Genomic DNA, 22,786 nt, shown 5'->3' with positions numbered 1-22,786 from the left:
AATTACTACTTGCGAGCTCTATCTTTCGTTCAAACTTGTTGTTTAGACTATAATACAAACTATCCCACTATGAAAGCATCCTTCTTACATTGATCAACTTGCTGCTGCAGCAGGCGCAGGAGCAGGCGTCGCCGACCCTTCGTCCCGTTTAGCTTTCTTCTTTGCTTTCTTCTTCTGCCCGTTCGGGCGTATTAGGACCGGCTGTTTAGTGAGATCAGACAGTTCCAGAGGATCAAAGACCGTGCTGCAGATCGCGCAGCTGCGGTCTGCTGGTGGCTGGCAAAAGACTGGTAGTGTAGATGTAGTTAGCAATCAAAGCACTCTGGACCAAAGACAGCAAGAGCAAACTTACTTGACAAGCAGATATTGCAAACGTATCCGATATCAACCACCCTTTTGTGGCAAAAACACGCAGCTCGAAAGTCAATGCTAGATTGCGTCGGAAGCACGAGATGTGTTCGCAGGAGTCGGTCTGGGAGAAAGGCAGTCATGAGATACTGCGTCAGTCCCTTGGGATGATCTAGATGGATGTAGACTCCGCCGGTGGTGTCTGCTGCTTGTTGTAGAAATACTGTGTCTTTGCCAATTTTGCAGATGTCAATTGGTACTTTCTGTAGATTTAAGAACAAAGTCAGCGCGTTGGATCAATCAGCTATAGAACTGAGTGGATATTACTTACCATCTTCTGGGCCGCGAAAATGCAATTCATAATCGGCACATACTGCGCCGCCAAATCAGAGCAAACGCTGACCAACAATATCCGCGCCCTCTTCGCAGCTGTAACATCCTCTCCCGACGTCGCCTCGCCGCCACCTGTCTGCCGATTGATGTACGAGAGCGCGATGCTTAGCGCGCCAGAGACCATCGAGGTCTCGACTGCTACGTCGGGGTTACTCGGCTGCGCGATGTCGGCGACGGAGGTTTTTGAAAGTAAGGCATCGAGTTGCTCAACTACTGCTTCGTTCACGACACGGAATTGTCTGTACATCGATGCGCCTGCTGCTCCTGAGGATGGCGAACCTTCTCGTAAACTCGGATCGGCGCCTTCCTCTGTCGTCAATCCGCCCACCCGTCCTTTCGCTCCCTGACTACCGTTGTTGTTGGTACTATTCCCATCCGCAGATTCGTCCGTAGAAGAGGTAGTCTGCCGCGGCGGATACAGGAACCGAACTGTCGACGAATGCGCTGCCAAAACCGCAATCTCGTTCGAGTGATTCAGCGCCAGATGCGAGTTTGCAAACACAAGCAGCGACGCCACCGCTTCCTTTAGTGATATCGGTGGCGACTCTGTTCCCCATCCCGCGGGACTGACGTCAAGAACAATCACGAGCAGCGACGGAAGCTCCTCTTCTGTTATTCTGCAAGTTAGTCGCGGGTGTCTTGATTCAAGAAAGAAAGTCGTCTGAGGGATGATCTCGGCTGCGTACCTAGTTCCTCGGCATAGCTCTCCTGCGGCACATGTGCAGATCCGTCCACAGCATTCATTGTCCGGGAACCAAGTGTGCGTGCGGTGCCGAGTGCAGAGACGGATGATGTTGCTGATGCTGATAAAGATGAAGTTGGTGATGGAGGTGTAAAAGTCGCTATGACGACGTGCGGCGCGGCTCCTGCTCCTCCAGCGAGCATCCACCTGTTTACGTCTACAAGAAGCAGTGTAGATACGATACTATTGCCATAAATGTACGAATAACAACAAATGCAAAGGCAGCAACAACTAATTTACAAACGCCTTTTGGAAAACAAATCCAGAGCTGAACCCTTCCTCTCATGCATTTCAATCAAACCTCCCGCGTTCCGAGCCCGCTCCCCATAACCAAATGCGAGCTACTCTCCATCGCCGTCGAATTCCCCACGCCCGTGACGCGCCGCCGATACCGTTTCGGCGTGAGCGTGAACGTGAACTTGCGCCGGCGCACTTTGCCCGCGAGCACGTACGCCATCAGCATGAAAATCAGCGCAAACATCACCAGCCCCGGCATCCGTCGCTTGCCAAACGTGCCCTGCGACGAGATCGCGGCAGCGCTTACGCCCCATTCGTCCACGTCGTTCACAATCACCGGGTCCGGGATGATCGTGCCGACGTCTACGCGCTCGGGAATGAAGATCCCGCTGTTGGGACCATAGCCCACGTCGTACATCGCAGACATGTTGCCTGTCGCCGCGTCGGCAAGCTTTGGATTCAGCGGCACCTGGCTCGCAGCGTAAAGCACGGCTTTCCCAAGCGTCCAGCTAAGCTCGACGCCGTTTATCTTGTCGATACTTTGGAAAGAGTCGTCCGAAAACCCTTTCTCCTTCGCCTTTGCAGCAGCATCCGCCGCAGCCTCGGCGATTCCTTCTGACGATCGCGGGACGCCAAAGCCTGAATGCAGCATGTTCATAACCCAGCTCCCCTTGAAGCACATTTCCTGCAACTTGTGAAGATCGATACCCTGTGCTTTTGCCTTGGTGGCCAGCGGGTCCCAGTCACTGGCGCAGAACTCTTCGAGTCGTTTGGAAAACTTGGCGTAGTTGTATGCACCACCTGCGTTCACGGTCGCGTCTATTTTCAGCGCCGAATCAGCATTCTCGGGCAATGCGTCGGCAAACAAGCCTGAACGCGTCGTATGCCAGTACTCACTAACGCCGACGAAATGGTTCACGTCGAAATCAATCGCGGGCGCGTGCACTCCGCCAAAGAGACAAGGATCGTCATGGCACGGCAGATCTTTTGAGAGTAGAGGATATGTGAATTGTAAACATTCGGTTAAATTCCCACTTCCGTACAGAGTCTTGCCCGCGAGTAGTGGGTCGGAACTGTCGGTGTAGCCGCGAGGTGAGCACGGGTCTATGATTGTATCCTTTGCGGTCTTGGTCCCAACTTTATGCTCGTCGTCGCCTTCGTCGTCGCTGTCGGCGTCATCCCGCTCCAGTAATGTAGGCACGGCACTTTTCGCTGACGCGTTCTTGACAAGGAGCTCAATGTACCGCCTGTGGGCCTCGTTGGCTCCGTATCCGAGCCATGTCGAGACAAACACGTTAAACTGCAGAGGCTCGCCCGCCTGCGTTCGTAGTCGCACGCCGTAGAGATCGTCCATATGCTTTTTCGCCTCTGTATTATTTGGCGCAAACGCAATCTGCGCTGACGCACCGCCCATATCGAGAAAGCCAAAGGTGTGGTGGCCCTTGCCGTGGTTTGTTTTCTCTGGCGAGTCGATGGCGCCTAGCATGTAGTTGAGCGCGAGCCAGCCATAGAGGCCCTCTGTTTCTCCGTCGATTACGCGGATATGGCTGTCGCAGTCCGGAAGTAGGAAGTTTGTTGTCTTTTTGATGTGGAAGCAGGTCTTCGCGAGGAGCTGCTTCTGCTGTTCGTCCGGTAGCAGTCGCATGCCCGCAGTCGCGAGAAGGAAGATGGGTGTCTCGGGCTGCTTCTCCTTGGGCACGATAGCAAGAGCACGCTCAAGTAGCGGATCGAGGTGCTTGCCTTCCAGGTCCTTTTGGTGGTCGGCGTAGGAGGATATGCCCGGGCTCACTTTGAGATACCAGTCGTCGCCGCCTTTGCCTACTTTTGGCAGGGTGGCCGACGACGAGTCGAACTTCGTGGACCAGGAGTAGATCTGCACGCGCGATCCGCTTGAGCCCGCATCGATGACAACTCCGTAGTTCTGAGGAGCAGAGGGGAGAGCCGGCATCGTCTTTTGAGAGGTGGTTTTGGGGTCTGCACTGGTCTGCGCCGGTCTCTGTTTGGGATTCGAGGAAGGTGGCGGTCACAGCGGTGCGGCGGTGCAGTGGCTGATTACACCGCCACATCAAATAGTGGGATATTTTGGGATTTCTTACAAAAGTATTGTGTATGAATGATGATGAGATGGGTTTACTGCTTAATAGATCGAGCATGGACAATTGAGAGTTATTGGTTTACAAAAAGGAAGAGTTTTTATCATTCAGTTCGTCAGGCACGCTACCACCTTAGTCCCAGGACTTTTTGATACTGAGCTGCCAGGTGAAGAGCAAATGTGTCGTGTTATCGTCGTCGACGAACTTGGACGTCATATCGTAAGTGCCGCGGGCGAGCATTCCCGACGGTGCTTCTTCTTCGAGGACTGTGGTGGTTGGGTTAGCGAGTGCGGGGTTGCACAGTAGAGAGAGAGACTTACATGTCTTTTCGTAGTATGGCTTTTGCTCGGTGTTTGGCGAGTAACTTCCGCAGACCTGTACTGCGTTAGAGAACAGTAAGAAAGCAGCTTGAAATACAAATACACACCTCGTCGCTCTTGTCGACCTTGATTCCTTTCCGCTTCACCAGCTGCAAGTATCGCAGACCGGTGATGATCTCGTGCTGGACGCGGAATCGGATGCGAACCTTGTAGCGGGAGCCCTCTTTGATGACCAGAGGTTTGTTTTTCAAGGCCTCCAGAGCGGCTGGATCACGTTCAGTCAGTGGGGAGTAGAAATTAAAAAAGATAGAGCAAGGTGGGACACGGGCGTACACTTTGCGGACAGATCAACAGAGATGGTGGGGTGGTCGCGGAACTCGAGCTCCAGCTTGAGGATAACGACCTGTAAACACAGTCAGGAAACAGTACTCTCACCCTCTGCAGTAGCAATATATAGTACACACCTTGCGCTTGTCACCTGGCTCTCCAATTGAGCCGGTGGTGGCATCGCTGGTGAGGCCCAAGGACTCTTTCCACTTTCGAAGCGACTCGTCGTTGTTGTCTAGATCAGAGGTCAGCGCCTGCGGGCAGAATCAGACAACAACGCCCCAGATCATACCTAAAGAGACGTACTCCTCCACGGTCTTCTTTTGACCGACGACGTATCTATTTGGAGATTAGAAAGGGAAGCAAGAAACAGGACAGCACAGAGACTTACCCCTCGGCAGGCTCAGCGACGAGCTCATCTTCCGGATCAACAGCAGACATGCTTGGTCGGTTATAAACAAACAAAAAAAAACTAAAAGCTTTTCAATTGCAAAGAAGGTTAGGACGGCAACAGATACTATTAACTGTTTTTGCCAATTTGCAACAAAGCAGAGGAGAACAGGGCCGACGTGGAAACAGGGGAAGAGGCTGAAATTAAGGGGTTTTACCGGCATTAACAAGCCTGACTTAAACCCCTTAATTACAGCCGCATGCAATTACTGTAAATGGACTGCCTCCTTGCTTTGTTTTGTCTGTTTTCTTATATTCTGTAAGTGCGTGAAGATGTTTCTATTGAATATCTGTTTAGTTGCAGTGCTTGTATTCTAATGTAAAGTACCGCAGACACCGGCAGACTCATCGCGGGCTAATGCTCAAGCTGCTCCTAGCGAACGCCGCTCATCGCTATATACAGAGACAATGCTGCCTTGCGTTTATATTGCCTCTCGCCAGCGATTTAGCTCTGTCAGCTATTATTACCCGTTCTTTGGTAGCTGGATGTGAGCAGTTGTGAGCAGTCTCGGAGGCGGACTATCTGTGCGTCCATCGCGATGTCGTGCTGTGGTTTGATATCCGTTCGTTGGTCGGATCTACTGTACTTCACCAGTTGCGACGCGTGCCTTCTTGACTGCTGGTCATCACAAGTTCTGTATTCTTGCTAAATTACGACGTCACAATTGATGTGATCAAAAGATCATGCAGCCAGTCAATATGCTCAAACCTGGTCGCTACCTCAGCACCCACGCAACATCGCCTGCCCAGCCACACCCTCTTCCTTCATATTCAACCTCCCACCTCAAACCCTCTACTTCAACACCACCACTACCACCAGCATCCACATCATAACCCGCAAATAAAGACACGCAGCGAGCCTTGGCCGATACTTCTATACAAAGACCGGCGCCGCAACCAGCACGGCGCCTACACCTTCGAGCCGCACACTCGCATATGTCCTCGTGAGATCGAGTCGATATCTCTACCTGCTTTCTGTCTTCTGTCGGTTGCTGCTTGGTGATGGCGTCGCTGGTATGATTTGAGAGGAGTATCATGGTATGCGCTGCGTTGAGTGCTTGAATGTATTAAAGAAGATGGGTACGGCACCGATCAGTCGGAGCTGCAACCACTCTGGCTGCTATCCCACGTGCTTGAATTCATCAACTTTACCACTTCGTTTCCTGACCTTTAACTGAACACTTGACTATCTGGTGCATCTGGTTTGACTTTTGTCGAGCTATCTGTGGCTAAGCTCTCATAAGCTTTCTCCGCTCTGATCAATCATCCAAGGTCGCTCTGGGCATTCATCTTCTGCCTGTTGTGTATCACTGCATAATCCATGTTGACAACGGACGACTTTGTTGGAGCTTATCTTCATGCTCTATTTTATAGATATACCCGTCTTTTATTTTAACGTGTCCCTAACGGATGACTATTTTAACGTGTCCCTAACGGATGAGTGGCTACCACACTGCACACCCCACTCACATATCCAGGGCGACTTGAGCGTGAATATGAATCTCTACTATTAGTGCTATCGCCGCTAATAGTTCTGCATACAAACCAATAATTAGTAGTACCTATAGCTTACCGGACTTCTGCCAACGCCCGTCCACAACGTACTGTTTCGTTACAGTGGCTGAGAAGTGTCTTGAGGGAGTACATCGCGGCACTGCATCTTTCATTTCCCTCTCCCTGCTAAATTTGAACTGCATCAAATACATCTACTATAATATCTTTTTCAATCTTAGTTCTAATTCTTCAGATCAGTTGAACCGGCTGATCGTAGCAGAAATATACTACAAGAGCCCAATCTGGATCATCAATTAAGGTTTATCTCTCCAGGTAAATCACTGCCGAACGCGATATTCATCCTCCCAATTCATTCTCTTTCGCCACTTCTTCCGTCTTTCTTCCTATACATATCGACAGGTCGATAGATTACAATCAATTGTTTGATACGAATGGCGAGAGACAATACTCCATTGCTAGAAGATGTCGACGGACGGATCATCATCCGCCCCTCCTCGGCATCGTCATCAGCCCACCCGCGATCCACATACTCGCAAACCTCTTACGGCACGACTCCCGTTCCGCACACCGCGCAGGCGTCTGAACGATCAGCGATGGACATCGTGAAGGAGAACCCGTTTGTTTTGGGAGTGACGTGCTTTTCGTCGCTGGGTGGACTGCTGTTTGGATACGACCAGGGCGTTGTGTCTGGGATTATCACGATGGAGAACTTCGCCGTCAGGTTTCCGAGGGTGTATATGGACTCGGATTATAAAGGGTGGTTTGTCTCTACTTTTCTTCTCTGTATGTCATTTGCATTTGTTCACATCTAGTTTCCGTCCTTGATACTGACAGTGCCAGGTGCATGGTTCGGTTCTCTAATCAACGGTCAAATCACCGACCGCATGGGCCGCAAAAATTCAATGATTGTCGCAGTCGTGATCTTCCTCCTCGGCTCCTCTCTTCAAACCACAGCTCTTTCTATCCCGATGATCTTTGCCGGTCGCGCCGTGGCGGGTTTGTCGGTCGGCATGCTGACTATGGTCGTGCCGCTTTACATGGCCGAGGTATGATGTCATTGTTCTCTCTTTTTCATAGAGCCAGGTGCTAATTAGTACAAAAGATCTCTCCTGCGGAGATTAGAGGATCTCTGGTGGTTCTCCAGCAGCTCTCAATTACGATCGGAATCTTGCTCGCCTTCTGGATCGACTACGGCGCAAACTACATCGGCGGCACACGCTGCTGGCCCGATCAACCTTACGCCAACGGCGTCTCGTTCAATCCCTACACCGACGTCGGCGACGGCCCATGCCAGCAGTCTTCGGCCGCTTGGCGGGTTCCGTTTGGGCTCCAGTTGCTTCCCGCGCTGGTCCTTGGTGTAGGAATGCTGTTCATGCCGTACTCGCCTCGCTGGCTTGTGATGCGCGGTCGCGACGCCGAAGCGCGCGAGGCGCTGTGCCGGATCCGCAGACGCGCGGAGGATGACCCGGTTATAATTGAAGAGTTCATTGGAATCAAAGCCGAGGTGCTGTTTGAGCACTCCCAGCACGAAGAAAAGTACGGGTCCGCGACCGGAGCCAAGCTTGAATGGGCGCAGTACCGCGAAATTGTGTCGAATCCTTCGTCGTTCAGACGCGTGTTTATCGGCTCTGCGGTTATGTTTTTCCAGCAGTTTATGGGATGCAATGCGCTGATATATTATGCGCCGACGATATTTGCGCAGCTGGGTCTGGACTCGAATACAAACTCGCTGCTGGCGACGGGAGTCTATGGAATCATCAACTGTCTGGCTACGTTCATTGCTCTCGCGCTGATCGACAAGATCGGAAGACGTGTGCTGCTGATGGTCGGCGCGATCGGGACCATGATCTCTCTGCTTTTCGTAGCAGGAATTGTCGGATCTTACCAGGCAAGCCTACCTATGCATCCAGTCGCAGGGTGGGCGAGCGTTGTCTTTATCTACCTTTACGATGTGAACTTTGCCTATTCCTGGGCACCTATCGGCTGGGTTCTTCCCTCGGAGATCTTCCCTCTCGCCATCAGATCCAAAGGTATCTCAATCACCACGTCCGCGACCTGGATGTGCAACTTCATCATCGGCCTCGTGTCGCCGCGCATGCTGGAGTCAATCACCTACGGCACGTACATCTTCTTCGCCATCTTCTGCCTCCTAGCATTCTTCTTCACGCTCTTCGTCATCCCCGAGACGCGCGGCAAGTCGCTCGAGGAAATGGACCTCGCGTTCAACGACAACACCGCGCACGAAGACAAGCAGCGTATTATCATGATCACGAGTACGTTGGAGGAAGAGTTCTTTGGCGACGAAGGACGACGGCATGCGTCTGGAAGCTCGACGCCTAGGTCGGAGGATTTCGAGCTGCAGTTTCGGGAGAACGCGTGAGGAGTGGATGATGGGGAAGGGAGTTTTATCTGATTTTTACTAGGGATTTGCGTTTTTTTTTTTATATTTGTGATTGAGTTATGTATTGTGGTATATATATGTCGTTTATCAAAATCTCCTATTTGAATATACATGTGACAAGTTCACTTGCTCATATCAGAGTACACCGTAGCCAAAATGCACCCACTCTTGGAGCCGTGTACATTCGATCGCTGTAGTACCGTACGCGAGTATGGCTGTAGTCTAGTACTAGACCAGCACTCTGTCGAAAACGTGGTTCTTTGCGTCCAGTATGAAGAGTGAGGGTTGCAGGTATACGTGCAGTGCAGTCTTCAATACACCTGCCATATAACGCATCCAAGTCCTGCAATATCATCCAAACCCAACCCAAGTCATGAGCTCTTCTTCTTCACCACCACGCCGCCCAACTTTGCCAACTTCCCCGTCCCGCTCTTCTTCCTCGCGAGCAACTTATCGATCGCGGACGCATGCTTCTTCGCAGGCGGCTGCTGCGTCGACGTGCTTTTCGCGTCTGCGGCGGAGTCTTCGGGTTCCAGTGTGCGTTTTTTGGGGGTGTCCTCGGTGGGTGTGGATGTGGTTGTGGCTTTTTGTGAAGAGGAAGATGGGCAGGAGGAGGAGGAGACGAATTTTTTCTGAAAGGCGGAGATGTCGACTCCCACGGCTGCTAACGCGTCAAGATGCGGGTTGCCTGTAGACTGCACTTTCTTCTCCTCGTCCGCATCCTCACCTACTTTCATCTCCGCCTCCACCTCCTTCTCAATCCCCTTCTTCGCACCTCCCTTCCCACTCCCACTCCCACTCCCACTCCCTCTCCCACTCCCACCACTACTCGCCTTCGCCCGCTGCCGTTCCCGAAACTCACGCAGCTGCCGATCGACATCACTCTTAAGCATCTCCTCCTTCCGCCGCTCCTTCTCGGCCACGGACTGCAGAAACTCGATCTCGTCCTCGTCCAGTCTGTGGATCTGGTTGCGCTCCGCGGCCGCGGCTTCGAATTCTGCTTGCTTGCGCTCTGGACAGATTACGAGTTAGCATTGCGAACGTAGACAGTAGAAGAAAAGAGAAGTAGGTACCTTTATTTGCTTGCAGAATCTCATAAAGTGACCGATCGTCTGCGTTCTCCTCTGGCGGTTTCTGCCGGGGCACCAAGCCCGCCCGCGGATTACTCTGTGACGAGGCCGACGACGAAGAAGAGGAGCCTAATGGCACATTATTACTCGACGTCGCACTCCCCTTTGACGAGGATACAAAGCCTGAGGACATGGTGGTTATAAGAGGAAGAGGATCATGTGGTGGTGGTGAAGGTCGTGGTTGGGAGGTTTGGTTTTGGTGAAGGGAGGGTTTACGCGTTGAGAAAGTATCAGCTTTGTATCTGGGATAGGAAGTGCTTTACGAGCAATAACTGTAGAAATTACAAATTGATTCGAAAGGAAAAAACACAAATGAAAATACGCAGATCCTACTGCCCCTGCTTCACAAAACTACCAGAGCCAAAAAAAACTAAAACTAAACTACACTACACTACACTACACGCGAGATGTCAACATCCCACTGCAAATAGTACGAAGACGACGCGACAAAAGCAGGCTTCATCACAGAGCAAACATCGCCATGAAAAGAGAGGCAAAGGAGATCGCCCACGAGGTGCCGCCGGAGTAGTAGATGCTTCCCGGAGCAGCCGCGGTGGAAGAGCTCGAGGCCGCGGTTGTGGTCGCGGAGGCGGAGGCGGAGGCGGAGGACGACGAGGATGCGGAGGTGGCGGTTGCCTTTGCGGTTGTGGACGACGATACGGAAGAAGACGAGTCGGACGAGTAGTCGGGCACGGTCTGGTCCGAGACGACGTCGATTTCGGTGTCTGAGATTTCGTTGCCGTCGGTGTCGTAGATGGAGTAGGAGGTCTGCGTGCTGTTGAGCTTGATCCACTTGCCGATGTTGTTGTTGCCGCTGCCGGACTTGAGCATGCTCTCGGCCGGGCAGTCCGGGAGCGTGAAGGTCGCGTTGAAGTCCGAGTCGATCGACTCGATGTAGGTCGCGTTGCAGGTCGGCGAGGTCGCGTTGTTGATGAGCGAGTCCGAGATGAAGTCGGAGTAGGTCATGTTTGCGTACGCGCTCTGCAGGTTGGCGTAGTCGTCCTTGAGCGTGACGGAGCCGTCGGAGTCGATCGAGACGAGACCGTAGCTGTTGTCCTCCTCCGAGTACTCGTACACCAAGCCGCCGTCAAAGACAGCCATCATCTTCTCCGTGTACACGCCGCCGTTGATTTCGGTGAACGTGCGCGGCGTGTCGGTGTTGCAGCCAAACTCGGAGAAGAAGAGCGCGATCGAGGAGTTTGCAAAAGTGCTGACGAGCGTGCCGTAGCCACTAGTTTCCCAGGTCGAGATGCCGGAGCACCACTGGTACGAGTTCAGGCCGTAAAAGTCCGAGCGCGAGATGTAAATGTCAGAGTCGGTGTCCTCCTCGCCGCCGCACTGGAGATACTCCCACCCAGCAAGCCGGAGCGAGTTCGCGTCCGCGGCAGAGTATCCGACGGGGATCGTGCGGTTGGCGTGCAGGGCGATGTAATTTTTGATATCGCGCTGCACGGCGCGGATGTAGGGCGGCGAGACCGCGGCGGACGCGGCGTCGTTGACAATCTCGTTGCCGGCGAAGAAGCCGAGCAGGTTGGAGTAGCCCATGAAGGCGTCGACGATTGAGAACACGCGCTTGAGATAGCCCTCGTTGTAGGACGACGAGGGGTCGCCGCGCGAGATGGACTCGCCGCCAAGCGGGCTGTTGACGTCGAGGATCACGTAGATGCCGACCGCGTTGAAAATCGACATGCACGCGTCGTGGTTAAGCCAGGGCGTCGTGGTTAAGCCAGGGGCCTGAAGAGTTAGTTTTGTATACTAAAAAGAAGAGATAAAGAGAAGCAGAGAAGAAGGAGACATACTGACGGTGTAGACACGGATGGTGTTGACGCCGAGCTTCTGGAGCAAGTACGCGTCGCGAAGACAGGCGTCTTCCTCGGAAAGCACGTCGGAGGAGGCACTGTTGGTGTAGCCGGAGGAGCCGCCGGGCTGATAGTCGACGCCGACGACGACGAAGGGGTCGCCGTTGTAGTCGACAAACATGTTGTCTTTGACGGAGACGGGGAGGAGGGCGGTCGCGAGACGGGCCGCTCCGAGGAGCGCGAGGCAGGCGGAGGCGAGGGAGGTGCGCATGGTAAATATACAGAGGAGAAGAAGAAGTAGAGAAGCAGAGTAGGATACAGCTGCAATAACAATACAACTACAACAACAACAAATACAATACAATACAAACACAAGAGAAGGTGACGAGGAAGAGAGACAGACTGCAGGCGGCCGCCGAGAAATGTGCGAGAGCGCGTTTGGGGACCCTGAACTGCGCTATTCCGTATTAGGAAGGTGACGCAAAACTCTGTTTTTTATTTTATGTACAATGATGCAGAAGCCGTGTCTATGTCCTGTTTGGGAATGGAATAAATACAACGCCATCTACTTCTCGACGCGCCATTTGCTCAGCGGCAGCGTCTGCAGATACTCCACCTTCTTGCGGATCACCGTGAAAAACAGCGCGCCGCCGACAGCGACACACATCAGGTTCGCGATGTAGTACCCGTCGACCTTCATCACGCACGCCGCGCCCTCGATCGCGCTGCACTTTTGCCGGTCGGCCTGCTTCGCGCACGAGAACGGCACAAACGTGTCGAGCTGGTCGGCCGTCGACTTGGCCGCGTCCATCTCGCAGTCGGCGCGCGTAAAGTAGTCGACCGCGAAGAGCACGAGCACGCGCGGCCATTGCCCGCCGAGGTTCGACACCGTGTTGAGCGTCGTCATGTACGTGCCGCCGATCGCGGGGTCCGCGATCTGCGTGTGGAACGCGTTTATCGACACAAACTGCACCGTGCTCATGAACGAGCCCAGCACGTGCACGAGAATGACGAGCAGCAGGTAGCCGTTGCCGACCCCGCCCGAGGGAAAACACATCACCAGTGCCTGCGCGAGAAGCGCGCATCCAAGTCTGCCGGCAAACGCGTACAGCCACGGCCGCAGAGGACGGTCGCCGACAGACCACTTGGCGGCGTAGTACCCGAAGATGATCTCGAACGGGAAGTCGATCAAGACCGTCAGCGCGAGATCCTCTTTCGAAAATCCTTTCTCGAGCAGCTTGAGGTTCGTCACCGCGTCGTTGGCCTGGAAGCCGAATTTGGCAATCAGGTGGATGCCGACAAACAGCTGCACGTTCGAGAGCTTGCCGATCTTCCACATCGCAGAGTACACGTCCATGATACCGCTCTTGCCCGTGCGCGCGTCGCCACGCGTCTTCTCCTCGCGCTTACCAAACAGAAGCGCGATCGTCATAATCAGATAAACCCATCCCCAGAACGTAAGATACGTGCTCATCGACAAAAGCCCTGTGTCGCCCGGCACAGAGCGAAAGTACTTGTTTGCAAACTCGGGCGAGTTGAAGGCGAGAAAGACTGTGAAGCTGAGAAAGTAGCCGGTGTTGAGACCTATAGTCTGGGCTGTGGACGCGTAGGAGAGGTTGGCGTGCGAAAGAAGCGTGAGCGCCCAGCCATCGACTGCGACGTCTTGGGTTGCGCAGAGGAAGACGAGGGTGAAGAATACAAGAGTGATGAATCCAAGATGATTCTCAGCCTAGATGATCATTAACTTCTGTGTTTTTTCAAAAATAATTAGAGCAAATCTTACATCTTCCATCAACGTGTCAACGTGTGATCCCAACCACAGGAGCATAATCGACGACACCGTCTGAATCGGCACGATCCAACTTTTTCTCCGCCCGATTCTGCGCGAGTAGATCGCGTCAACAATAGGACTCCAAAGCAGCTTCATACTGTACGGATAGCTCGCGAGCGAAAAAAGGCCGACCTGGCCATAACTCAGCTTGCTCTTGAGCAAGAACGGCACCGAGCCCATCGCCAGACCGACCGGGATGCCCTGCAGGAGATAGAGCAGGCAGAGAAGCGAAAAGTTGCGCAGATCGGCTGGCGGGAGCTGCCAGAGCGATTTCGCAGGCGCGTCCTTGTCAGCAGCCTTGCTCGCAGCACCGCCATGTCCTTTATCAGCCTCGGACCCGTCGTCGTACTGCGGCAGACGGGAGGAGGCAGCGGTCGAGCGCGGCCGGGGAGGCAGCGAGAGATGGTGCTGGCCGTCAAAGTTAGACGCGCCGAGGTCGTCGAGCTCGAGGGAGACGTCGATGTCTTTGTAGTAATCGCCCATCTCGGAAGCAGGCTCGCTGCTGCTGGTTTTCGATGTCTCTTCTGAGTCGGCGGTGGAATACGGCTGACGTTCACGCGGCACGCTCATGGATTAGAAGAAGAGAAAGCGGGTGCAATTGGGCTTGTTTGCAGTTTATTCGTGACTTGGCAGGAGTGAAGGCGTGTGAAGGAGATAGTGAGTGATGTGGCCAGATATTGTTAGCGAGGGTGGATTATGTAATGATTTACGTCATATGAGCCGCAGATCTTTTATTTGTATTTACCTCCCCTCGATTGTTTACTTCTCAACCACCGCAACATGTCCTCGACCCTCGACCGGTACCGCGTGGAGATCGGGACTCTTCACCTCGAGCGTGAGTGTTCTGCTTTAATATACTTATTTGCTACTTATACTAACCCCCGCAGTCTCGACGCTCGCCCGCAAACGCGCCCTGCTCGCCGCAAAACTCGCCCAGCTCCAAAGCGACCGCGCAGTCCTCTTGACATCGTCAGATCTCCCAAGCGCAGAGCAGGCTACGCTCCCGGACACGTATATCCAGCAAGACCGACCGCGCGGACGTGATCTGCTTGCGCATATATCGGCGAAACATGGACAGCAGCAGGAGATCCATCTCAAGAATCTGTACCGGCTCACTGGCGTCACTGCGTTTTCGGTGCAGGATCCTGTTGCGAAGGAGGAGTTGCTTGGGATACGTATCGAGTGCTTTGCGTTGAGTAGGTTTAATCATCTTTTGTTTCTTATGCTGAGTAGTGCTGACTTCTTGATGTGTAGAGAGTTTCGGAGCACCGCACTACATCATCCTCTCGCACAACGAAAAGACCGGAACTTACCAAATATACCAGCACACAGTCCCATTGCATATCCCACTAGGCACTCTTGCCAGCAAGTATCTCAACAAGAACCTCAACGTAAGTCCCCTCCTGCATCTCTCCCTTCCTCTCTCTCCCTTCCTCTCTCTCCCTTCCTCTCTCTCCCTTCCTCTCCCCCCTCTAACTCTGATATCACATAGCTATTCGTCCGCGCAGTCCGCCGACATATCATCTGGGACCTAAACAAGCGCACGCACTTGTCCTGTCTTTCCCGCGTGGTCGATATCGAAGCCGACGAGGCGTGCGAGCTGATCAAGCTGAGGTTCGAGTTTCCCGACACCGGCGAGCGGTTCGTGTACCTTCGCTGCGACGATACACATGTGAAGAGCGCGTATGCTACGAGGGTCGTTGCGCGTGAGAATATTGAGGAGAATGAGGAGGAGGAGGAAGAAGAGGAGGAGGAAGTTGTGCGGGATCGGGAGCTTGAGAAGTTGATGATTGGCCGGATTGATCGATTGAGGAACAGACTTGCGGCTATCAAATGATTATTATATAGGTATTTAGGTGTTAATGGCGTGTGATTGGAGATTAAACAGATGATTTTTGTACCGGTAATTTGTAAACAAGACGGAAATAAACACCAAATATCTATAGCTCATAATTCGTATATACAGTTCTCTATCCCTCCTTTCTTACTTCTTCTCCTTCTCCTCCTTCTTATCCCCATCGAAAGCCGCCAACCCCTGCGCCAGCAACTGCTCAATCTCGCCCTCAAGCTTGACGGTCTCGGGATCGATATTCTTCGCGCGCTCGCTCTCGCGCTGCGAGCCGCCGAGCCAGAGCTTCATCTTGTCGTTGAACTCCTGCGGCGAGTTGATGTCCATGACGAGCGCGGTGCCGGTGACGCCCATGGCAAAGACGGAGCACGAGAGAAGAGAGCTGATTGTGACGGCGTGGATCGCGTCTTGGTAGCGGTTGAAGGGGGGAGGGGTGTGGTTGTGACTGAAGAGGGTGGGCACATCTGTACACACGTTAGCCACTGTCCAAACTCCTCTCTAACCTCATCGTCTCTGACGACGACAGCAGCAACAGCAACAAGACAGGAAGAAGAACTCACGTCGCTTCGCAAGCGCAGCACGCTTCGCAACCAGCGTAGACATATACGCAACAGTCGTCGCGAGCAGGAAATTCCGAACCTGGCGTTTCCGCTCGGGCGTCAGCCGCGACGTCGACGCGGCGGACTGTGTCGGTGTTGAGTCTGCCATTGCCAGGCTCATTGGAGGTGTGGATGGAGGAGGGACGGAAGATGGTGGGATTATGGGGAGTAGGCGGAAGAGTGAATTTGAGAGCTTTTCTCGGGAAGAGGTTCGTTGATGGGAGAAGAGAAGAGTTCTCGGAGCCGCACGCTCTGTGAGAATAAATATCGACTTCACTCTGCTCTGCTCAGCTCAGTTCAGCTGATATCAGACAAATAGAGACACCAGCAATGCTTCCAGACAGATCCTCCTCCTCTCCAGACTCAGTCACCGACCAAAAACTCCCCTCCACCTCCCCCTCCCCCGCCTCCTCACCACCATCCCACGCCTCCCTCACCGACGACGACGACGACCTCGCCTACGACGGTCTAGACGCGTCCCCCGACTCCACGATACGTCCCTCGACCTTCGTCTCGCCAGACATCCAGCGTCTGCGGCGTGATCACTCGCAGCAGGGATACCTCGAGGGCGTCACGAGCGGGAAACCGTCGTCGGTTCAGAAGGGGTTTGATGATGGCTATCCGCTCGGCTCTGAAATCGGCCTCTGCGTGGGACGTATAATAGGCATCCTGCAAGGTCTGCGGGGTTTTGTCTCCAGTCAAGCAGCATCAGGAACCTCTAAATCTACAGACAACGAACTCGCAAAGGTAGAAAGGGTCGAGCGCCATCTCCGCGCTGAACTCATGGACCTGCCTGTCCTCTTTGGCGATAAATACTGGGCCGTGAATAAAGCGACGGGCGAGGTTCTTCCGAGATGGATCTCGGGATCGAATGGATTGTCGATCGAGAGGGATGAGAATGCGTATTTTGAGGCGGTCAGGGAGATGGTTGAGCGGGATCCGGGCGTTGTCGCGAGGTCGCATCCGCTGGTGCAGAGTTGGATATTGAGGATTGAAGAGCTGAGAGATTCGATATTATCTACTTGATGCTATAGACACTAGTTTAGTAAAAGTTTATGGGATACAGTACAGGTGTTTTGGAGTCTTTGTTTAAATAGTCAAATCTAATATTACAAAAGAGAAGATAATCATAGCTACATCACCCTTCCAGTCTCCGCAGCGTCTGCTCCAACCTCTCGATCTCCGCCAAACTTTTTGCGTTCCGCAGCTGCTCAACTATACGCTCGCGCTCGGCCGCCGTGAGCTTGACGGTGCCGTTCCTGGCGGATGCGGATTGTGATGTGGAAGATGAGGATGAGGAGCCGACGTCGAAGGTGCGGACGTTGGATACGGTTGAGAGCTGGTGAGGTTAGTACGTTGTACGGTTCACTTCTGAGGAGGAGACGTACCTTTGTGGCGAGTTCGGTTGGCTCGTCTGTGGTGCCGAATAGTTTTGCTGCCTGCTCGCGTTCTGCTTGTCGCACTTTTTCAAAGTCCAGGATTCGAACGCTAGGAATCCTCCAAATGACAAAAAGGCGGTAGTGCTGTAACTGTCAGCCTTTATTCGATAAACACCGCATCAGCAAAAACAGTAACAATACCTCTTTTCTAGCCACAGGATTGCCAAGCAAGCTCAAATACGTCAACCTCCGACACGCTCCAAGCCCGTTCAAATCCGCGAGGTTCTGGATCGAGTTCGAGGTCAAGATCAGGGTTGTCAGGTTCGGCACCGAGCTCGTGAGCGTGGGCGCGATGTGCGTGATTTTGTTGCGCGCAAGGAGCAGTCTGCGGAGACGGATCAGGCGCGGGAGGTTGGTGAGCGTGGTTATGTCGTTGTCTGTTAGGTCTATTGTGTCGTTCAGGTCCTGGTGATGTTAGAGAGTGCGTGTATTTATAAAGAAGAAGAAGCACACCTTTGAAACACCGAGGTTCTCAATCATAGGAATCCGATGCCCTTCAAATAAAACGTCAGCAATCAACTCAGATCCCACAAACAAGTCAAACGTTGACAGTTCAAACGTCGAGAATCAGTAGATATGTGAGAAGAACAGCAATACACACCTCGAAGCGAGAGCTCGCGATCCTTCAGCGGATTGATATACGACGGCGACGCATTAATCAGGTCAACAGTGAGCTTCATCTTGCTCTCTCTGTCTCTCTATTCTCCTGCTGGCGCGTGCAGAATGAAGATATCGAGTATCAGAATCCAGCTCGGTTTTTCCTCTCTATACTCGATACTTGCGATGAGCAGCAGTTACATATCTGAGGGTGTTGTGCGCTTATAATATCTGAGGGTGTGGTAGAGTCACGTGCTAAACACGTGCAGGTGCTTACAAACACGCTCCGGCGGAAACTCAATTGCAGTAGGCGAGATCATCTCGCCACGGCGGCAGTTGCCACTTTTTAGAAGGATTACGCAATTGCATTACAATTGTATTGATAATTGAGAGAATTATAGAGTAGAGTCATTATTATTTTATTATTTTAAGTAAGTCTATGTAGCTATAATGTATCATGAGAAGAGAGTAAGGAGAGGAGAGAGGAAGACAACGCTTAGTTGACCTTCTCGAAGTACTCCAGCTTTCCGGTCGGGTCAGGCTTGAGGGTCTCGGAGCCCTTGGTCCAGTTGGCGGGGCAGACCTCACCGTACTCGTCGGTGAACTGGAATGCGTCGAGGAGACGAAGGGTCTCGTCGACGTTGCGGCCGACGGGGAGGTCGTTGATGGTGACCTGTCTGACGGTTCCCTTGGGGTCGATGAGGAAGATTCCACGGAGGGCGACGCCGACCTCGGGGATGAGGACGCCGTAGTCGGACGAGAGCGAGTGGTTCTTGTCGGAGATCAAGGGGATCTGGATAGGACCGAGGCCGCCGTCCTTGCGGGGGACGTTGGTCCAGGCAAGGAGGGTGTACTCGGAGTCGACGGAGGCGAAGACGACCTCGGCGCCACGCTCCTTGAACTTGGGGGCGGCGTCGGAGTAGGCGACGATCTCGGTCGGGCAGACAAAGGTGAAGGCCATGGGGATGAAGGCGAGGACGAGCCACTTGCCCTTGTAGGAGTCAAGGGAGACCTCCTCGAAGGTGCCGTCGACGACGGCGGTCTTGGTGAAGGCAGGGGCGGGCTTCTGGACGGTGACGGCCATTGTGGTTGATTGATTGAGGCGGAAGAAGAGGAGAGAAGAGGAGAAGAGGCAGGAGAGGTGGAAGAGAAGAGAGAGGGAGTAGAGGGCGATAAGCAATCTGATTTATACGCCGGACGAGGGCCTCGGAAGCAGGACTCGGTGTGTGAGTTGCGGTGCCAAGTGCATAAAAGCAGGTGCATAAGACGCTTATTAACCTGATTCGGTCTGGGCCGCAGACTCTTGCGTGGTTACGAACATTCGCGAAGCACGAAAAAAGACGGCGAAAACAGAAAAACAGAAAACAAATTCAAATCAGAGAAAATAAGCAAGAAACCGGGGCGAGGAAGCCGGGGTCTGGATCCCGGTCGGGTCTCGTCGGGCCTCCACAGTCTCTCTCTTCTTCTTCTTCCTGCCTTCTCCAGACTATCTCGACCATCTCCACAGTCTACTGTTAATCGACAACCTCTTCTCTCCTCTCTCCCTCCGGAGCCGCGCAAATTCGAGCGGCTCGGCCGGGGCGGTCTGTGTGCGGGCGCAGGGCAGCAGCCAGTCGGACGGCCGCTCGTCGCCTCGACCCTGGCTTCGGACCTGCCTCCCGCTTACCGAACCTTGTTAGTAATTGAATCACTGCGTGGTTATGTAATCAGACAGCTCCACCGGATCTCCATATGACTTTCATACTGTTTAAAATAGTTAATAGTACATCATCTACTCTACTACTCCCGCCGCCGCCGCGAGTCCTCCTTCGTCCGCGCAAGCTGCTTCTCAAACGCAACCACCCGCTCCTTCTCCTCCAGCTCCGCAAACTCCGCCGTGTCCTTCACCCGCTCCCGTATCTCCTCCCACGTAGACTCGGCCGTCATCGGCGGCTCCAGATGTCGCATCACCGACCGCAGCCCGTCGAGCTTCCGCCGCAGCCTGCGCTCTTCCTGATGCCGGTCCTCCTCCGCCCGCCGCTGCGCCCGCGCCCGCTGCCGCTCAAACACGTACTCCAGCGCCTCGTCGTCGATCGTCTCTGACTGCTTATGTCGCCGCACCACCTGCTCAAACTCCTCGTACTTTGTCTCCTCCCCGACCTCGAACCGCTCCTCCGCCAGGATATCGAGCACGATATCCCGCTTGATCCGCAGATCCTTCTTCTGCTTCTCCACCTCGTCCCAGAACAGCTCCTGCGGCGTAGACCCCACCTGCCCGACCATCTCCACATACCGCTCGTCGTCCTTCACCCGCTTATAAATGTCCATCCACCGCGTGTCGTGCTTGATCTCCCCGCTCTGCACGAGCGCCTCCATCAGCTCCACATACGCCTCCCGCCGATGCCTCTCCGTCTCCCGCACGCCGCGCTTAGCCTCCTTGCGCTCGTCCAGGAACTGCTTCTCCACTTTCTTCATCACCTCCTCAAACACCGCGAGGATATCAAGCATATTCAGCTCCCGCACGCTCAGCTCCGCGCGCAGGTCCGCGTCGCGCTTCATGTTTGTCTTCACGTCGTGCCACCGCGTGTACACGTCGATATTGCTTCGGTCCTCGAGAAACTTGCGCACAGACGCCATGCCTTCCTGTCGCCGGCGCTCCGTCTCTTCGTCTTCCTTCTTGCGAAGCTCCCCCGTGTAGCTGTAGAACGTCTCTTTTGCGTCGTCGTCTTGGAAGGCCAGGTATTCTGACTTATCTTTGATGAGTGGCAGTATAGTCCTATTCCCTGTTAGTTCTGATCACCCATCTATATAAACACAAATACTCACTTCCATCTCGAGTAAGACTTGACCTCCGGCAACTGCTTCAGCAGCCCCACAAAGTCATTCCTCCGCTTCTCGATCGTCTCCTTCGCAAGCTCCCCCGCTCTCCTCCGACTCTCGGCCACAAACTTATCAAACACAGCCCGCCGCTGCTTCGCGTCCGCAACCGCAGTGTACGTGTCCTCCTCGATGATCTCCCGAATCGCTCGCTCCCATGTCCACGTGTAATCGATCCCGTGCTCTTTCAGCATCTGCGTAAACACCGCCTCTGGATCATCGTAGCGCGCGCCGCCGGCACTAAACCTCGAAAACTCATCGCGCGCTCCAGCTACCTCCGCGTGCTGGTTGTCTTGACTACCATTAACATCCTCGCCCGCGCCCTCAATCATCTTCGCGCCCGCAGACGCATCACTGATCCGCGTCTGCCCAACACCCAGCTCAGCCTCCAGCTTCGCCCGCTCGGCAGCCTCTTCTTCCGCCTCCTCGGCCTCTTCCAGCGCAAGCCTGTACGCCTCCGGGATCTTCCACACAGATTCGTTCGTCTGCTTGTTGTGCCAGTACTTTCTGCCGTCTGGAGTCTCGTATTCTTTCCAATCTGTCTTTGCCAGCGCCCGCTAGATTCCATAATTAGCATCCAAAGCATACAAATAAATATTGACGTAATAACAAGCATAGTCTCACCTCGCGAGGACTCAGCAGCTCGTCGGGCTTGGCCCAACTAGTCTCCTTCGTCTGCGTGTTGTAGTAATATTTCCGCCCATCTGAAGTTTTGTGTTCTTTCCACAACGACGAGGACGTAGACGACATATCTCAATCTCCCTATCTCTCTTTCTCTCCTTTTAATATCTGGTTGCTGCAGCTTTTTCTGCCAAACACTCACAGTTCATTGAATCAGATGTGTAGCCCCAGCCTTTGCAGGTTTTTACAGATCACGTGACGTGGTTATGGATTGAAGGACTACTCCCGCGCTCTGCGCTGTTCGCTCGTCATCTATCGTATCGACCACCACCGCATTTGTCTTTCAAACGCTTGATCTAAGTACGACTGCTGCAGAATACAAAGCTGTTTTAGAACGATAAAGGATAGCATACTGATTAGCAGGAACACAGAGGAAGAAAGGGATATAAAATGTCCTCGAAATCAACAGCTCCAGAGACTGAGAAGCCCGTCGACGCGGCTACCGCAAAGACAGAGGACAAGGCCGCCGTCGTGACTTTAGAAGAGGACGACGAGTTTGAGGATTTCCCTGCCGAAGGTACTTATCTATACTCCTACCCCGACGATTGATGCGATGTTCTGACCACGTTTCTTTACAAATCCACAGACTGGAACGACGCCGATGCGGAGATGGCGATTCCTGGCGGCAAGGAGCATTTATGGGAAGAGAACTGGGACGACGACGACGCCGACGATGATTTCTCGTCGCAGCTCAAGTATGTTTTTGACTTATCTGCCGATTGATCCAGATCGATGATGATGGTGATCAGCTGCGCTAACTTGTTCGTCACAGAGTCGAGTTGCAGAAGGCGGGCAAATAAGCTATTCGCGATATGATCTCCCTCTTTTGTCTTCCTCTTTGTCTTTCTCTATGATTATGGCGAAGTGCAATACACAAAGACGGTGATGGGTGGCGTGCGTCGATGCCACTGGACGCCAATGAGGCTGCTCTTAGTCCAGTCCATCGATCTCTCTCGCATATCAACTGCCTTTCTTCATTTGCTTGTTTGTTTCTTTACATCATTTGGTGTTGTATGATTAGTTTGTCGTTTGTCCAGGCGTTGACTCATTTTAGAAAATCAGCAAATCTTTTGTTCAATATCCTTGTTTTTATATTACTGCAAGTCACAAAAGAGAAAAATTCAGGTCAATTACGTATATCCAAAAATCGCCTCGTCCAGAAGAGTATTCCAAGCACCA

The 22,786-nt window shown here is 53.3% G+C and overlaps 14 protein-coding genes across 14 annotated transcripts; 4 read left to right on the top strand and 10 right to left on the bottom strand.

Moving 5' to 3' along the window:
- Positions 1-15: 15 nt before the first annotated feature.
- BZA70DRAFT_271613 (TFIIH subunit Tfb4/p34) lies at positions 16-1,605 on the bottom strand. Its single transcript, XM_064911511.1, has 4 exons — positions 1,428-1,605; positions 680-1,350; positions 353-611; positions 16-287 (listed from the first exon to the last, which is right to left on the bottom strand). The coding sequence occupies exons 1-4, from the start codon at positions 1,483-1,485 to the stop codon at positions 94-96; spliced, it is 1,182 nt and encodes a 393-aa protein (XP_064770587.1). The 5' UTR covers positions 1,486-1,605; the 3' UTR covers positions 16-93.
- A 44-nt stretch (positions 1,606-1,649) lies between these two features.
- BZA70DRAFT_271611 (nucleoside phosphatase family-domain-containing protein) lies at positions 1,650-3,776 on the bottom strand. The gene has a single exon (XM_064911510.1). It carries the CDS (start codon positions 3,666-3,668, stop codon positions 1,779-1,781), a length of 1,890 nt encoding a protein of 629 aa, XP_064770586.1. The 5' UTR covers positions 3,669-3,776; the 3' UTR covers positions 1,650-1,778.
- A 67-nt stretch (positions 3,777-3,843) lies between these two features.
- BZA70DRAFT_271610 (rho guanidine dissociation inhibitor) lies at positions 3,844-5,030 on the bottom strand. The gene is made up of 7 exons (XM_064911509.1): positions 4,852-5,030; positions 4,753-4,799; positions 4,598-4,695; positions 4,467-4,536; positions 4,241-4,398; positions 4,134-4,188; positions 3,844-4,079 (listed from the first exon to the last, which is right to left on the bottom strand). The coding sequence occupies exons 1-7, from the start codon at positions 4,899-4,901 to the stop codon at positions 3,946-3,948; spliced, it is 612 nt and encodes a 203-aa protein (XP_064770585.1). The 5' UTR covers positions 4,902-5,030; the 3' UTR covers positions 3,844-3,945.
- A 1,988-nt stretch (positions 5,031-7,018) lies between these two features.
- BZA70DRAFT_235301 (putative MFS sugar transporter) lies at positions 7,019-8,805 on the top strand (the record flags this gene model as incomplete). The annotated part of the gene is made up of 3 exons (XM_064910334.1): positions 7,019-7,208; positions 7,266-7,471; positions 7,528-8,805. The coding sequence occupies 3 exons, from the start codon at positions 7,019-7,021 to the stop codon at positions 8,803-8,805; spliced, it is 1,674 nt and encodes a 557-aa protein (XP_064770584.1).
- Positions 8,806-8,969: 164 nt separating this feature from the next.
- Positions 8,970-10,211, bottom strand: BZA70DRAFT_292898 (N-terminal domain of NEFA-interacting nuclear protein NIP30-domain-containing protein). Its single transcript, XM_064914392.1, has 2 exons — positions 9,900-10,211; positions 8,970-9,838 (listed from the first exon to the last, which is right to left on the bottom strand). Exons 1-2 carry the CDS (start codon positions 10,087-10,089, stop codon positions 9,198-9,200), a joined length of 831 nt encoding a protein of 276 aa, XP_064770583.1. The 5' UTR covers positions 10,090-10,211; the 3' UTR covers positions 8,970-9,197.
- Positions 10,212-10,418: 207 nt separating this feature from the next.
- BZA70DRAFT_235304 (putative beta (1-3) glucanosyltransferase) lies at positions 10,419-12,026 on the bottom strand (the record flags this gene model as incomplete). The annotated part of the gene is made up of 2 exons (XM_064910335.1): positions 10,419-11,690; positions 11,760-12,026. 2 exons carry the CDS (start codon positions 12,024-12,026, stop codon positions 10,419-10,421), a joined length of 1,539 nt encoding a protein of 512 aa, XP_064770582.1.
- Positions 12,016-14,255, bottom strand: BZA70DRAFT_18320 (acetyl-coenzyme A transporter 1). The gene is made up of 2 exons (XM_064909962.1): positions 13,539-14,255; positions 12,016-13,484 (listed from the first exon to the last, which is right to left on the bottom strand). Exons 1-2 carry the CDS (start codon positions 14,154-14,156, stop codon positions 12,321-12,323), a joined length of 1,782 nt encoding a protein of 593 aa, XP_064770581.1. The 5' UTR covers positions 14,157-14,255; the 3' UTR covers positions 12,016-12,320.
- Positions 14,256-14,356: 101 nt separating this feature from the next.
- BZA70DRAFT_18259 (uncharacterized protein) lies at positions 14,357-15,497 on the top strand. The gene is made up of 4 exons (XM_064909957.1): positions 14,357-14,421; positions 14,474-14,782; positions 14,841-14,977; positions 15,079-15,497. The coding sequence occupies exons 1-4, from the start codon at positions 14,367-14,369 to the stop codon at positions 15,421-15,423; spliced, it is 846 nt and encodes a 281-aa protein (XP_064770580.1). The 5' UTR covers positions 14,357-14,366; the 3' UTR covers positions 15,424-15,497.
- A 73-nt stretch (positions 15,498-15,570) lies between these two features.
- Positions 15,571-16,143, bottom strand: BZA70DRAFT_286901 (uncharacterized protein; the record flags this gene model as incomplete). The annotated part of the gene is made up of 2 exons (XM_064913908.1): positions 15,571-15,899; positions 15,996-16,143. 2 exons carry the CDS (start codon positions 16,141-16,143, stop codon positions 15,571-15,573), a joined length of 477 nt encoding a protein of 158 aa, XP_064770579.1.
- Positions 16,144-16,364: 221 nt separating this feature from the next.
- BZA70DRAFT_286900 (uncharacterized protein) lies at positions 16,365-17,060 on the top strand (the record flags this gene model as incomplete). Its single annotated transcript, XM_064913907.1, has 1 exon — positions 16,365-17,060. The coding sequence occupies one exon, from the start codon at positions 16,365-16,367 to the stop codon at positions 17,058-17,060; it is 696 nt and encodes a 231-aa protein (XP_064770578.1).
- Positions 17,061-17,161: 101 nt separating this feature from the next.
- Positions 17,162-18,323, bottom strand: BZA70DRAFT_271595 (small nuclear ribonucleoprotein U2, A). Its single transcript, XM_064911508.1, has 5 exons — positions 18,075-18,323; positions 17,927-17,967; positions 17,615-17,878; positions 17,423-17,557; positions 17,162-17,373 (listed from the first exon to the last, which is right to left on the bottom strand). The coding sequence occupies exons 1-5, from the start codon at positions 18,151-18,153 to the stop codon at positions 17,173-17,175; spliced, it is 720 nt and encodes a 239-aa protein (XP_064770577.1). The 5' UTR covers positions 18,154-18,323; the 3' UTR covers positions 17,162-17,172.
- A 145-nt stretch (positions 18,324-18,468) lies between these two features.
- On the bottom strand, positions 18,469-19,225 carry BZA70DRAFT_271591 (thioredoxin-like protein). The gene has a single exon (XM_064911507.1). The coding sequence runs from the start codon at positions 19,152-19,154 to the stop codon at positions 18,567-18,569; it is 588 nt and encodes a 195-aa protein (XP_064770576.1). The 5' UTR covers positions 19,155-19,225; the 3' UTR covers positions 18,469-18,566.
- Positions 19,226-19,838: 613 nt separating this feature from the next.
- BZA70DRAFT_271590 (uncharacterized protein) lies at positions 19,839-21,744 on the bottom strand. Its single transcript, XM_064911506.1, has 3 exons — positions 21,551-21,744; positions 20,876-21,483; positions 19,839-20,825 (listed from the first exon to the last, which is right to left on the bottom strand). Exons 1-3 carry the CDS (start codon positions 21,674-21,676, stop codon positions 19,850-19,852), a joined length of 1,710 nt encoding a protein of 569 aa, XP_064770575.1. The 5' UTR covers positions 21,677-21,744; the 3' UTR covers positions 19,839-19,849.
- Positions 21,745-21,773: 29 nt separating this feature from the next.
- Positions 21,774-22,752, top strand: BZA70DRAFT_271584 (DSS1/SEM1 family-domain-containing protein). Its single transcript, XM_064911505.1, has 3 exons — positions 21,774-22,124; positions 22,194-22,302; positions 22,380-22,752. Exons 1-3 carry the CDS (start codon positions 21,998-22,000, stop codon positions 22,405-22,407), a joined length of 264 nt encoding a protein of 87 aa, XP_064770574.1. The 5' UTR covers positions 21,774-21,997; the 3' UTR covers positions 22,408-22,752.
- Positions 22,753-22,786: the final 34 nt, after the last annotated feature.

The sequence above is a fragment of the Myxozyma melibiosi genome, assembly GCF_037950935.1.
Source record: "Myxozyma melibiosi strain Phaff 52-87 chromosome Unknown BZA70scaffold_1, whole genome shotgun sequence".
Classification (NCBI taxonomy): Eukaryota; Fungi; Ascomycota; class Lipomycetes; order Lipomycetales; family Lipomycetaceae; genus Myxozyma; species Myxozyma melibiosi.
This window is presented reverse-complemented; position numbering and strand designations above follow the sequence as displayed.

What these genes read in the sequence shown, in the direction of transcription:
- BZA70DRAFT_271591 (XM_064911507.1), bottom strand. Translation starts at nt 19,154, where the DNA reads ATGGCCGTCACCGTCCAGAAGCCCGCCCCTGCCTTCACCAAGACCGCC.
- BZA70DRAFT_292898 (XM_064914392.1), bottom strand. Translation starts at nt 10,089, where the DNA reads ATGTCCTCAGGCTTTGTATCCTCGTCAAAGGGGAGTGCGACGTCGAGT. An exon ending in GATTCTGCAAGCAAATAAAG is followed by an intron (nt 9,839 to 9,899) that starts GTACCTACTTCT and finishes TAATCTGTCCAG; the next exon opens with AGCGCAAGCAAGCAGAATTC.
- BZA70DRAFT_271584 (XM_064911505.1), top strand. Translation starts at nt 21,998, where the DNA reads ATGTCCTCGAAATCAACAGCTCCAGAGACTGAGAAGCCCGTCGACGCG. An exon ending in TGAGGATTTCCCTGCCGAAG is followed by an intron (nt 22,125 to 22,193) that starts GTACTTATCTAT and finishes ACAAATCCACAG; the next exon opens with ACTGGAACGACGCCGATGCG. An exon ending in GATTTCTCGTCGCAGCTCAA is followed by an intron (nt 22,303 to 22,379) that starts GTATGTTTTTGA and finishes TGTTCGTCACAG; the next exon opens with AGTCGAGTTGCAGAAGGCGG.
- BZA70DRAFT_18320 (XM_064909962.1), bottom strand. Translation starts at nt 14,156, where the DNA reads ATGAGCGTGCCGCGTGAACGTCAGCCGTATTCCACCGCCGACTCAGAA. An exon ending in TTGACACGTTGATGGAAGAT is followed by an intron (nt 13,485 to 13,538) that starts GTAAGATTTGCT and finishes ATGATCATCTAG; the next exon opens with GCTGAGAATCATCTTGGATT.
- BZA70DRAFT_271590 (XM_064911506.1), bottom strand. Translation starts at nt 21,676, where the DNA reads ATGTCGTCTACGTCCTCGTCGTTGTGGAAAGAACACAAAACTTCAGAT. An exon ending in AGCTGCTGAGTCCTCGCGAG is followed by an intron (nt 21,484 to 21,550) that starts GTGAGACTATGC and finishes TATGGAATCTAG; the next exon opens with CGGGCGCTGGCAAAGACAGA. An exon ending in AAGTCTTACTCGAGATGGAA is followed by an intron (nt 20,826 to 20,875) that starts GTGAGTATTTGT and finishes AACAGGGAATAG; the next exon opens with GACTATACTGCCACTCATCA.
- BZA70DRAFT_271613 (XM_064911511.1), bottom strand. Translation starts at nt 1,485, where the DNA reads ATGAATGCTGTGGACGGATCTGCACATGTGCCGCAGGAGAGCTATGCC. An exon ending in GAGCTATGCCGAGGAACTAG is followed by an intron (nt 1,351 to 1,427) that starts GTACGCAGCCGA and finishes GCAGAATAACAG; the next exon opens with AAGAGGAGCTTCCGTCGCTG. An exon ending in TTTTCGCGGCCCAGAAGATG is followed by an intron (nt 612 to 679) that starts GTAAGTAATATC and finishes TTAAATCTACAG; the next exon opens with AAAGTACCAATTGACATCTG.
- BZA70DRAFT_18259 (XM_064909957.1), top strand. Translation starts at nt 14,367, where the DNA reads ATGTCCTCGACCCTCGACCGGTACCGCGTGGAGATCGGGACTCTTCAC. An exon ending in CGGGACTCTTCACCTCGAGC is followed by an intron (nt 14,422 to 14,473) that starts GTGAGTGTTCTG and finishes TAACCCCCGCAG; the next exon opens with TCTCGACGCTCGCCCGCAAA. An exon ending in TATCGAGTGCTTTGCGTTGA is followed by an intron (nt 14,783 to 14,840) that starts GTAGGTTTAATC and finishes CTTGATGTGTAG; the next exon opens with AGAGTTTCGGAGCACCGCAC.
- BZA70DRAFT_271610 (XM_064911509.1), bottom strand. Translation starts at nt 4,901, where the DNA reads ATGTCTGCTGTTGATCCGGAAGATGAGCTCGTCGCTGAGCCTGCCGAG. An exon ending in GTCGCTGAGCCTGCCGAGGG is followed by an intron (nt 4,800 to 4,851) that starts GTAAGTCTCTGT and finishes ATCTCCAAATAG; the next exon opens with ATACGTCGTCGGTCAAAAGA. An exon ending in TGTTGATCTGTCCGCAAAGT is followed by an intron (nt 4,399 to 4,466) that starts GTACGCCCGTGT and finishes AACGTGATCCAG; the next exon opens with CCGCTCTGGAGGCCTTGAAA.
- BZA70DRAFT_271611 (XM_064911510.1), bottom strand. Translation starts at nt 3,668, where the DNA reads ATGCCGGCTCTCCCCTCTGCTCCTCAGAACTACGGAGTTGTCATCGAT.
- BZA70DRAFT_271595 (XM_064911508.1), bottom strand. Translation starts at nt 18,153, where the DNA reads ATGAAGCTCACTGTTGACCTGATTAATGCGTCGCCGTCGTATATCAAT. An exon ending in TCGCGAGCTCTCGCTTCGAG is followed by an intron (nt 17,968 to 18,074) that starts GTGTGTATTGCT and finishes TTTTATTTGAAG; the next exon opens with GGCATCGGATTCCTATGATT. An exon ending in ATCCTGTGGCTAGAAAAGAG is followed by an intron (nt 17,558 to 17,614) that starts GTATTGTTACTG and finishes TGACAGTTACAG; the next exon opens with CACTACCGCCTTTTTGTCAT.